This window comes from Syzygium oleosum, unplaced genomic scaffold, assembly GCF_021117445.2.
Source record: "Syzygium oleosum isolate NSW1041296 unplaced genomic scaffold, Sole_v2.1 Sole_v2.14, whole genome shotgun sequence".
In the NCBI taxonomy this organism is placed as follows: domain Eukaryota; kingdom Viridiplantae; phylum Streptophyta; class Magnoliopsida; order Myrtales; family Myrtaceae; genus Syzygium; species Syzygium oleosum.
The window spans coordinates 2385615-2398459 of record NW_026607498.1 but is presented as its reverse complement, the minus strand read 5'-3'; the positions used below and the strand labels follow the sequence as shown (position 1 = coordinate 2398459).

Here is a 12845-nt window from a genome sequence, read left to right as displayed (position 1 = left end):
AGAGTGTTGACCATTGACCAAATTTGGATTCTTGAATGGGATTAACGTTTCCGTGTTGGAGTCGGCTTCTGCAAGTTCTATTTTGGCAATATATGTATGTCCTTTGTTGGTGGGACTCTCCAGCATAGAGACTTGAAGCGCCCTGATGCGAGTGCTTCATGTGCTGTGGATATTGTTGATGAAGAGACGAATGCAGAGTGGATCTTCACGCCTTGTTTTGTCACTAAAGCTGAGGTTTACTTGCGAGCAGATGATAATGGTGTGACATCCACGTTTGGTTCTTGTTCTTGAATTACATCCGAGAAGAATTAGTGTTCAAGCGGAAATCTTGTGGTAAGATTTGTGTATAATTCCTCATAATAGTGTAAGTGAAAATCGGTGGTGCTTTTTCGATCGTCGATATCTCCACCATAATCACTATCCGAATAAGCTCTAAGTTTGAAAGATTCAGAGCAATAATAGTGTAAGCCATGAGAAATAGTACCTTTGATGTACCGAAGTATTCTCTTTGCAGCTTTAAGATGAGATGATTTCGGCTTCTCCATATATCGACTCACAATTCCAACACTATACATAATATTCGGTCTCGTGCATGTCAAGTATCTCAAACTCCCAATCAAGCTTCTATAATATGTCGAATCAACATCGGCACCATCATCAAACTTCGAAAGCTTGGTTCCGCACTCCATTGGTGTATTGACCGGCATACAGTTCTTCATGTTGAATTTTTCAAGGATATTTTCTGCATATCCTTTTTGAGAAATAAAAATCCCATCGGCACTTTGCTTCACTTCGATACCAAGGAAATAATTCATGAGACCATTATCGGTCATCTCAAATTCTTTCACCATCGATGCCTTAAAAGCATCAATCATCGCTGAATTATTTCCTATAAAAACAAGATCATCAACATATAAACAAGCGAGTAGAATATTACCTTTTTCTTGCTTCAAATAGAGTGCATGCTCGTATGGACATTGAGAGAATCCATTCGCCTTGAAATATGCATTAATTCTGGAATTCCATGCTCTCGGTGCTTGTTTAAGCCCATATAGAGCTTTCTTCAACCTCAGCACTTTGTCTTCATAACCTTTCACAACAAACCCCTCGGGTTGTTCAATATAAATTTCTTCTTCAAGGATGCCATTCAAGAATGTTGATTTGACATCCATTTGATAAATCCGCCAATTATTTTGAGCAGCAATGGAAATAATCAATCTAATCGTTTCCATGCGGATGACAGGGGCAAAAACTTCATCATAGTCGATTCCGGCTTTTTGCTTGTACCCCTTCGCGACTAATCTAGCTTTGTACCTTGTTACTTCACATTTCTCATTCTTCTTGGCCTTGTACACCCATTTAACACCAATTGATTTCTTGTCCTTCGGAAGATTAGCAAGCTCCCATGTTTGATTTTTCTCGATGGCTTCAATTTCTTCGTTCATGGCTTTCCTCCACTTTTCTTCTTTGGCCGCATCATCATAAGCAAGTGGTTCATAATCTGCAAGAAGACATATAAGATGAAGCTCTTCGGTAGCTTCGTAAATTTCAGACAATCTTCTCGATCTTGGCAATAGCGGTTCATCGACACTATTTGAAGCGGATGGTGTTGATGAACTTGAAGAAGATGTTGGAGAAGAAGGTGAAGGTTGATGCTTCAACTACGTTTGATCGGAATCACCACGAACATTCGCTTCTTCTTTTAGATTTTCTTCCCACATTCCATCTTGATCGAATTTGACATCTCTACTTACATACACTTTCAAAGTGTTAGGGTCAAATAATCGATAGGCTTTGGATGATGAGTCATACTCGATAAAGATAATCCTTTTGCTCTTGTCTTCAAGTTTCGATCTTTTTTGGTCGGGGACATGAGCATAGGCAATGCTCCCGAAAATTCTCAAGTGCGAAATACTTGGTGTTCTCCCGGTCCATGCCTCTTGTGGAGTTACCCTTCAAGTCCATATGTGGGACATATATTTTGAAGATAGACGGCACACGAAACAGCTTCAGCCCAAAGTTCCTTTGACAAATTTTTGCTCTTCAACATGCTTCGAATCATATCAAGAATGGTTCTATTTTTCCGTTCAGCCACACCGTTTTGTTGAGGAGAATACGGGACCGTCAAAAAATGCTGAATACCATGATTTTCACAGAATTTGTTGAATATGGCTGAGGTGAATTCTCCACCACGATCAGTCCTCAAAGCCTTGATAAAATAGCCACTTTCCTTTTCAGCCAGGTTCTTGAATTGTTTGAAAGTATCTGTCGCGACCTAAAAAAAATCGGGTTTTCCGATCTTAGGCTAATTGATTACTAGATCAATTAAATTAACTAACCTAGCTCGAGTTCTCCCAAACTCTACCAATTCGCAACATAGGTCCAATTATGAGCATGCAAATATTTTCAATGGGAGTCGCCACTAATCATTTAAGGTAGGTTGATTAGAAACCTAAATAAAATAGCGGGAGTACTATTTTATTTCTGCGAACCAGAAATTACGGATTCGGGGACTTGGTTACGCTAGATTCCCTAACGCCCTTTCCGTACCAATTTCAAGAAAAATACTTAATTTGACAATTTTGATAAATCTTGACTTAGAGTTCAAAGGTGCAGAAATTTTCTTTTTTGATTTTTTACTTATTTAAATGAAAGCTAACCTATATGTAATGACGTGCAAAAAATTGACATGCGATTAATGCAACCTAACATGCAAACTATATGTCATGCGACGACGTGACCTGTTTCTAATGACGGGCATATTATTTTTTTTGTATTTTTTTAATGAAATTCGGAATTAAAATGCCAATTAACTAAACATGCAATTTCAAACTAAAGAAATTAACCTATTCTAGAGTAATATTTTTGGTATTTTTTTTTATCGAAATTCGAAACTAAAATCAAGTAAAAAATATAATAACCGCTAAATCTTTTGAATTAAGTTTCGATCTGAAGCCTCACAGATCGATCCTAAAATTCGAAATATCCGTTATGGAAATAACTCTATCTAAAGCCTGATAGATAGATTTATTTCCACGTGTGCGGTTGCGGATTAGGAAATTTTCCTAATCGATCACATCTTGAAAAAATTTAGATATCTTAAATATCTTGGATATATTCAAAAGATTTTGAAAATTCTAAATTCTATCCAAATTTGAAAAGTAATAGATATCCAAGATTTCAAAAAAGAGAAATAAAATCCTAATTGGAATAATGCTTATTATCCAAATATGCAAAATTAGATATCAATAAGCACAAATTAGGCAACCAAATATTCGAATCAAATCGGGATATGATAATTACCTGATTTGTAGATTTCTTTCCTAATTTGAATTTGCAGCGGATCGGGATTGCGGATCGGCGGTGCGTCGGGAGTGGCGGCGCGACGTCGGGAACAGTGGCGGCTAGCGACGGTGACACGACGGGAACGGCGGCGCGGCGAGCGTCTCCGGGCAGCGGCCAACAGGCGGGGACGGACGGCTTTCCGGCGGTGACCAGACTTGGCGTTGAGCTTACGGTGGGTCACGGTTTTCACTTGCACCTCTCTCGGTTGGATGCCTATCTCTTTGACCACTGAATGACTTTGAGTTGGGTTGGACTTCAGCGAGCAATGCCGATCGTCGTGGGAATTCGTTGGCGTCGATGGAATTGGCTCGTCTCCAAGAATGGAATGCCTCGTTGTTGAGGCTTGAATCAAATTGAACTTCGTCGAAGGGGCTCCAACTGGACGTGCTGCTCTTCACCACGTGGGAAGCAGTAACAGCAACACAGGCACGGTGGCCATCGTGGAGCTTGATGGCTGTATATTCAATGTTGTGTGTCCCCACGTTGCAGAACAAGAAGAAGAATTGTCACGGCTGCAGAACAAGTCACGGCTGCAGTGATCTTGACTTCTTTTTTCTCAGTGTTCTGTACCCATGACACCAGAACGTCATTCCAAATACATGTCCCCACGTTGACCGATAGTGTGGAGCAGCGACCGACGCAAGGAGCAGCGGCCGTGATGGAAATCTCAGCCGCTTCCCTCGCCTTTAGTTCTCTTTCTCAAGTGTTTTTCTCTCGTGTGTTCTCCGAAAATTCTGAACCGAAAATTCTGAGACCTCCCTCCTTGATTATGAGACATAAACATATATTTATAATGTAAACCTAGGTCAATTAGCCGGGCTTTCTAGTCCTAATGGGCTTAGGTTTAGGCTTTAATTTAATTCTAAGTGGGTTGAATTAATTTGGGCTTTTCTTTAATTAAGCATAATGGGCTAATTTAAGCTCAAATTAAGACAACCAAGCCCCATTTTGCGTGTGATTTTCGGCCCATGCTTTCCGAGTGAGCCGAGTCTCGTTCGGTGCCCGAGCTCGATTTACGTGATGAATTTTAAGCTTGCTTACCACCGCCGATCCGATGCGAAATGCAGTTAATCTATATGAACCTAAACTTTATGCTATGCAATTTGTAATATTTTTGTTCAGGGGTTAAAATTTAATCCCTAATTTTCTATGCAATTAACCACTAAATGATGCGCCGAAATTTAGGTGTCAATAGCTGCCCCTCTTTGAGTGGAGGCTCGCAGAGGTTTCGCTCAAAGACTGAGACTTAAATTTAAACTATGCAAAATGATGAATGATTTTTTTTAATGCAATGATGTATGATATGCAAACAATAAAGAACGTATGCTAAGGCTTCTCACTTCGTGTAGAGCGGTGAAAGAGCCTTACATACGGATCGCACAAAAAGCGTCCAAGTGAGGGAAAGCTTTATAATGCTTTGACTTCCCTCGATCTCCAAACTTCTGGTCCACTGGAAGTAAGGTTCTCGAGGTAGTGGATTGCCTATCTGTTACCTGTAGTTTCCTACAGATGCGAAATAGTGCATGATATAAAGAAAGAATGGGATGTGTTGCCCATACCACAGGGCAATCACTAAACGGATCATGTCACCTCTTCCATTGGATGAACATGAAATGGGGTGTGCCGCGTACTCCACTTAGCAACACCAAATGAGAAATTATGCTGCCAGTACTACTGGGCAAATATGAAATGGGGTGTGCCGCATACTCCACTTAGCAACACCAAATGAGATATTATGCTGCCTGTCGTACTGGGCGAACATGAAATGGGGTGTGCCGCGTACTCCACTTAGCAATACCAAATGAGATATTATGCTGCCTGTCCTACTGGACGAACATAAAATGGGGTGTGCCGCGTACTCCACTTGGCAACACCAAATGATGTGTCACCTGTTCCACTTGGCGAACATATGAAAGAGATCATGTCTCACATTCTGGGAAAAGAGAAACAATGAAGAATAATTAGTAGACGTACCTGATTTCTTCTTGTGTTATAAAAATGGCAAAGCCAATTGCATTGCACCTGTTTTTACCTGAGAAAAGGCTAAAACAACACATGCGTAGGGGCAGAGAAAACATAATTCATGAATCTGCTTGCATTACCAAGCTTCACTGGGGAATTTATCAATAAGAACAACCATTTCGTCCTTTTGACAATTTGATCACATTAAATGAGAGGCCTTTAATCAGAAAGGACTTTCTACTCACTCTCAATGAAAGGCTTTTGACCCGACCTTTGATGCGGGTATAAGAATCACTCAAACTCTCTTCATCGTGCTTGACAAGGGTTCAGATATTCTCAAAATCAGTATGACTTGACCAATCTGAGAGGTCTTTATAAGGACTAAAACGTGGGTTTGGTCAATGGCTTAGCAAAAGGGACTCTTCGAGTCGAGGCTATTGAAAGAATTGATATCACCAGCTGCTCCGGGTTTACAAGTCAGGAATGCTGCAAAAATGAGATAGAAAAATCTTGCTCGCACTTCTTCGAGCAACATTTATAAGCATTTGAAACTCTACGTTAACTCAAGTGCCCTATTCTGAAGAGACTTCGGTAAAGGGTTGTAACGTAGGTTTGGGTAGGCTTGAAATGAATGGCTTATTTCATAAAAAGGGGGGGGGGGGGTATTATGAACATGGAGATTGGTGATCATCCAATTATGCTACTGGTACCATTGACCTATCTCTAGCAATTGCTCTACAAATGAACCTTCAAACGGTCTTTTCCTTGAAGACTGATCTTGTATATCGACTCAGTTCTTGCTGAAGCTTTTCTTTCTCTCCTTTTTCTCTCTCTTTTTTTTTAGAGAGATTTTCTTTTCGAGAGATTTTTCCGAGAGAGAGAACTTCGATTTAATGGAGTCCTTTTGCGTCCTTTCTGATGAATTTTCTTTCTAACTCCCATTTGCCTCAAGTCACCTTGAACTTGCTTTGAGATGATTTCATTTGTTTGTCACCAGAATGATCACCAATCGGGTTGAAATGAATTCACCGCTCAAATTGGGTATGCAAAGGGTATAATGTGTAGGGATATAGAAAGAAATGCTCTTCGTCATATCTAAGGCACTCGAGCTAACACAGAACTTGCATGCAATAAATATACTCGAAGATTGATGCAAGTGAAAGCAAGAAAATTCTAACCATTTTGAACTTTCTAAGAAATTGCCCCGGTATGGGGTTGTTCCTGACAGGGGTAAGAAATGAAACTTCGTTCAAAGGGGTTAAGCAAATGATAACCTGTAGTGTTTAGATAGAGGAAATGAACGCCTCTCATCATTTTGTTAATCATACTTTTCGTGAGATAATCCTTTACCTTGTCAACACGGAATTTTCACTCAACTCGCACTAGGGATTATTATTCAGGACGTGTATGGAAATGGCTTGCCTTTCGTCATCTTGAAGTCTCTCATGTAATATGATCGCTTTATTGGGACAAAAACAGATTGCCAGATCAAAAGCCTTCCTCAAACAAAACTTAGTAACATAACAAGAAAATCAATTGATTCATGAAACTCAATTTGAGACTTGATAGAAACAAAGTCAGAATGAGTACAAATCAAGTGTAATACTTCTTCACAGAATCAGAATTAACTGGACTGAAAAAAACACGACCATCCATCTCGGCCAAAATCAAAGCACCTTCTGAAAGAACTTTCTTCACAATGTACGGGCCGCCATAATTTGGGGCGAATTTTCCTTCTACAGGAGGAACTATCGGCAATAATTTCCGCAGGACAAGGTTGCCTACCTGAAAATGTCGAGGCTTGACTTTCTTGTTGAAAGATTTAGCAACTCGTTGTTGGTAGCATTGGCCATGACATAGAGCTCTAAGCCGTATCTCATCAATCATATTCAACTGGTCCAATCTCTGCTGGATCCAATCTGCTTCTGACAATTGTACCTGTGAAAGAATACGCGACGAAGGAATTTCAACCTCAACAGGTAGAACTGCTTCCATACCGTACAAGAGAATATGGAGTTGCACTTGTAGATGTCCGGATAGAAGTCCGATATGCCATAAGTGCAAAAGGTAATCTCTCATGCCAATCACGGTAGTTCTCACCTGTTTTAGCTAAAATTTTCTTGATATTCTTGTTGGCTGCTTCGACCGCTCCGTTCATCTGCGGACGATATGGAGAGGAATTCAAATGCTTGATCTTGAACTCCTTGAACAGATCATCCACCAATTTATTATTTAGATTCGACCCATTGTCAGTAATTATAGTCTCAGGTGCACCATATCGAGCAATGATGTCTCGACGAATGAACTTCACCACATTCCGGGCTATCACTGTCGTATAGGACATAGTTTCGATCCACTTCGAAAAATAATCGATAGCAACCAGGATAAACCGATGCCCATTTGACGCTTTAGGATTAATTGGGTCAATCATATCAATGCCCCACATAGAAAATGGCCATGGTTCAGACATTTGATGCAATTCATTCGGAGGAGTTTTAATCTTGTCACCATGGATCTGACATTTGTGACAACTTCGGACATGCTGAATGCAATCACTTTCTAGAGTGAGCCAGTAATAACCCATCCTCATTATCTTTCTTGCCAGCATATGACCATTCATGTGCGGACCACATACTCCCTCATGTACTTCTAGCATCAAATGAACAGCCTCGATTGAATCAACACACCTTAATAAAACCGAATCATAGGAACGCTTGTATAGGCATTCTCCGCTCAAAAAGAACTTCGATGCCATTTTCTTGATATACTTTTGGTCAGATGCGGTACTTTTCTCAGGAAACTCCTGTGTTTGAAGATATACCTTGATATCATGATACCACGGCTTGCCGTCAGGCTCTTCTGTTGTGGCCATGCAATAAGCCGGTTTCTGTAAGACTTCTATCTTCAAAGGTTTAACTTCTAAACCGCTTGTCACTTGTAGCATTGCCGATAACGTAGCCAGAGCATCGGCAAAACTGTTTTGAGTTCTTGGCAAGTATTCAAACGAAATGTCTTCAAACTCTTCCATCAACTCTTCTAAATAGGCGTGATAGGGCTGCAACTTAGCATCTCTAGTTTGTCACTTACCAACGGTCTGAAGAATAATGAGGGCTGAATCTCCAAACACCTTAAGTCGAGCTACTCCCATTTCGATTGCAGCTTGTAACCCGAGGATGCATGCTTCATATTCGGCGATATTGTTCGTACAAGGAAATATCAGTTTCGCTGCGACCGGATAGTGTTGTCCGCCTGGAGATATTAAAACTGTCCTGATACCTGATCCTGACAAGTTTACGGCTCCATCAAAATACATGGTCTATACATACTCATCAATTGGCATGACTTTATCCTCTAACGGATCCAAATCCTCATTTTTCCCAGGATTTTCAGCCAAGACATCAGTAATTACTCGTCCTTTGACTGATTTCTGGGACATGAATCGAACATTAAATTCTGAGATGAGAATCTGCCATTTTGCCAGTTTTCCAACCAAAGCGGGTTGATTGAGCAAGTATTTGATGGGATCACACTCTGTCACAAGCAATATCTGATAGTGCAAAGTGTATTGCCTTAATTTGTGTAGTACCCAAACCAATGCTGCGCACGTTCTTTCTACTTCGGAATAATTCATCTTAGAGGCGGTGAATTTCTTACTCAAATAATAAATCGCACGCTCCTTTCCATCCTCTTCACTTTTCTGAGCAAGCATGGCACCTAAGGATTCTCTGTGGATTGTAAGGTACAGGATCAGAGGTTGCCCCGGCGTTGGTGGAACAAGCACCGGCGGATTCATCAAGTAGTGCTTAATCTTGTCGAATGCCAGTTCACACTCTTCATCCCACCTAACCAGCACATTCTTCTTGAGGAGTTTAAAGAAAGGCTTTGCTGTCTCAGATAGCTGAGAAATAAATCTGGCAATATAGTTTAGTCTACCCATTAAGCTACGAACTTCCTTTACCGAAGAGGGAGATTTTATTTCACAAATGGCTTTCACTTTTGACGGGTCAATCTCAATCCCTTTGTTACTAACAATGAAGCCAAGTAGTTTGCCAGAGGCTGCCCCGAACACGCATTTTGCCGGATTGAGGCGCAATTTGAACTTACAAAGCCTGTCGAATAATTTCGTCAAGGTTTCTATGTGATCTTCTCCACGTCGAGTTTTTGCAATCATATCGTCAACATAGACCTCGATCTCATTATGCATCATGTCATGGAACAACGTGACCATTGCCCGCTGGTAAGTTGCCCCAGCATTTTTGAGACTGAAGGGCATCACCTTGTAATGAAATGTCCCCCAAGGAAGAGTAAATGCTGTTTTCAACTTATCATCCTCATTCATCAAGATCTGATTATAACCTGAGAAACCATCCATGAAGGAGAATAGTTCGAATCCAGCTGTACTGTCCACATGCACATCAATGTGCGGGAGTGGAAAATCATCTTTAGGACTAGCTTTGTTTAGATCTCGATAGTCAACACATACTCGAACCCGACCGTCTTTCTTCATCACTGGGACTATATTAGCGACCCGTTCTGAGTATTGGGTAGTCTCAATAAATCTCACGTCAAGAAGCTTCATGACCTCTTCCTTGATTTTCTTCGCCAGTTCTGGCTTAGCTCTTCGCGGCCTTTGTTTCACAGGCTCAACCGAAGGATCAGTCGGTAGACAATGTTCGACGATCGATCGATCAAGACCCGGCATGTCAGCATAAGACCAGGCAAAGATGTCTTGATAATCCTTCAACAACTGGGTCAAGCGTTTGGCCACATCTTCAGGAAGACATGCCCCAATCTTCACCTCTCTAGGATTCTCCGAGTTGCCAAGATTGATCACTATGGTTTCTTCAATAGTCAGAGGCTTAGATTTCTCATGGATTTCCAAGTTCCGTCGTATCTCTTCATCATTCGGATTAGAATCGTCTGAGTCATTGGATTGACTTGCATCACATATATGAGGATCCATGATTCCCGTCCCTTCGCATGCCTCGAGATTAGTCCTGAAACATGAAAGAAAGGGATCAAAAAGACAAGACGGGGCTTAACTACATGCAAATTTTGAAAATTGTTCTTTGCTTTTTTCTCAGCCACTGGCTTGGCCGGTTGCTTATCAGGATAAGTTCGCCCTGACCTCGTTATCATATCAACGTCGTACGACCATGGGACCATCTTGTCACTTTCATAAATGTAGGGCTGAGGTGATACCAACACCAATACTTCATAAGCATCGGGTATAACGATCCCGAGGTCATCGTCAGATGCGTCCTCAAGAGGGGGCATGTCAATTAGCTCAGGATCCAACTTAAATTGTTCATCGGTCAACATTGCGAGATCTTCATTCCAGTCAATGATAACCTGAGATATAGTGGCCACCACCCCGAATTCATCAGCCGTCCCAATCATTCCCTCTCTTACCAACTCATCCACTTTCTTTCTTATGTCACCGAGTGACACCACCTCACCGGTCAAAACATAACCAGCTCGGACTAAAGCATCGAACATATCTTCGAGAGGGACCCTGAAGCCTCGAACCTGCTTGACTCCCGGGCCAAGGACAACATTTGTACTGCTCGAATGATCAGGGAGTGAATTGTTCTGCACATTGGGCTTACTGGCTGGCTATAGTGCAAACGCTCCAGTCTTGAGTAGATCCTGCACTCGATGTTTGAGCACTTGGCAATCATCTGTCGAATGCCCAACCTCACCTCTATGGTAATCGCATTTCTTCGACGGATCATACTTTGCATAGCCGGCAGCGTTAGATCTTTGTGGCTCTGAATTCAGCAAGTTCTTCTTCCTTAGCACCGCCAGCACCTGAGATAACGTCCCGGGAAGTGGAGTAAACTGGCGAGATTTGCACTGTTGGCATGGGTCTTGCTGGCCTTGCCGTCCATAAGAGGTCGTCTGCTGGGTGCTAAATTGTAGCTTCGGGGCCTGAGCTGGCGTCTTCTGCACATAGGTCATGTTGACTTCGGGGACATGCTCTTTGTCCTTCTTACTAGTAAATCTGTTGCTTGATGAACCTGACTCACTGTACCATCCTTTCTTGAGCCCGGTCTCAATCTCCTCACCCATGGCTATCAGCTGGCCAAAAGATTGGGCGGCCATTACTAACATTCGTGAACGAACCGGCTGCGGTAGAGTGGACACGAACAACTTCATTAAGTCACGTTCTGAGGGTTCATGCATGATCTGCCCTGCCATGTTCCTCCAACGAGTGACATACTCCTTCAGAGTCTCGCCCTTTTTCTGCTCAGCTCTCTCCAGGTCTTCCCTTGTAATAGTGACGTCGAGATTGAACTTGAAGTGCTTGACGAAAAGGTTTGCCACCTCTTCCCACGAGTCTTTCCGGTTGATCTAGTGGTTGATATACCACCTCATTGCAACATCCTTCAAGCTTGCTTGGAAGGTTTGGATCATTAGGGGTCCATTGGACACATATCTATTCATGAGCCCCTGGTACATATCGATGTGCTGAATTGGGTTCGAGGTGCCGTCGTACTTCTCAAAGGCTGGCATCTTGAACTTATCGGGCACTTGGACCCAGGTAAAAATGGACAAATCAACAGGCGGAACACTTTGAGTTCCCTCCACTTCACGTAACCCCTGGTCAAGCTTGGCCAACAACTTGGCATTCTCATCGTTGGGGGGTGAATGAGGAACAGGGATCGACGGAGAAGCACTAGTGTCGATCAAAATGGCATCATCCAGTTGAAGGGTTGGATTAGTGTTTACTGCAGGAGATTTGTCAAGGCGGAGGCCTTGACGGGTTGGAGGTGGAATCTTCGATTGGGAGGCAACATTGATCTGCTGCTGCTTGGCCATGAGATCACTCATCATTTTGGACATGGCAGCTGTGATATGCTCATTGATTGTATTCATGTGTTCTTTCAGCTTTTCGTCAATCATGGCTGCAATCTCGGCTTGATTGGACATCCTTCTTTTGGTCACCGATCGAGTATTATGAGGATGAGGGGGATCCGTGGCAAATTACCTGCAAAAAGCAACAGTGGAATAAATACGACAAGTAAGAATAACGAGTCGGTCCATGACATCCTCTAGACCCTCAAGATGAAATTTCCTTCGAACGACCGATTCGTCCAGTAAATCCCGAAATTCCAAATTGTTTTATTCAATAAAAACCTGGACTGATTCCAAAATTTACAAATTATAGCTCAACGTTTTTCATTTAATTGCTCAAAATGGAAAATGTCTCAAAAGAATTCTTATAAAAATCGTTCAGCAACATTTATTACCAAAAAACATCAATAGCGTGAAGTACAAATGTAAGCTAACATTCCATCCTAAAAAGAAAGAAAAAGTCCCTAAACCAAACTAGAAATCAGATAGTCTTCCTCTTTTTAGAGGCTACATGATCTATAGATGAATGGGCCTTCAAGGCGCGCCGTAATCGTGCATTCTCTTCAGCCAGAGCATCTGCCTTATCCTGGGCCTTCGTCGCCTTTTCTTCGCTGATTTTGATTTGAGTCTGAAGGGTATGTCGTACTGTCACGACCGGGATCTTCAGGAGTATCTTAGCA

General features: G+C 41.9%; 2 protein-coding genes across 2 annotated transcripts in view; one reads left to right on the top strand and one right to left on the bottom strand.

The window, feature by feature from the left end:
- Nucleotides 1-12034, top strand: part of LOC115684451 (putative casein kinase II subunit beta-4) — a 100551-nt gene extending 88517 nt beyond the window's left edge. Inside the window, exon 5 of the mRNA XM_056317975.1 lies at nucleotides 11970-12034. Within this exon, the coding sequence (XP_056173950.1) occupies nucleotides 11970-12019 (50 nt within the window). The 3' untranslated portion in view covers nucleotides 12020-12034. The remainder of the gene's footprint in view (nucleotides 1-11969) is intronic.
- LOC115684447 (uncharacterized) overlaps nucleotides 1-12845 on the bottom strand; it is a 39673-nt gene that overhangs the window by 13826 nt on the left and 13002 nt on the right. The gene's annotated exons all lie outside the window — the stretch shown is intronic.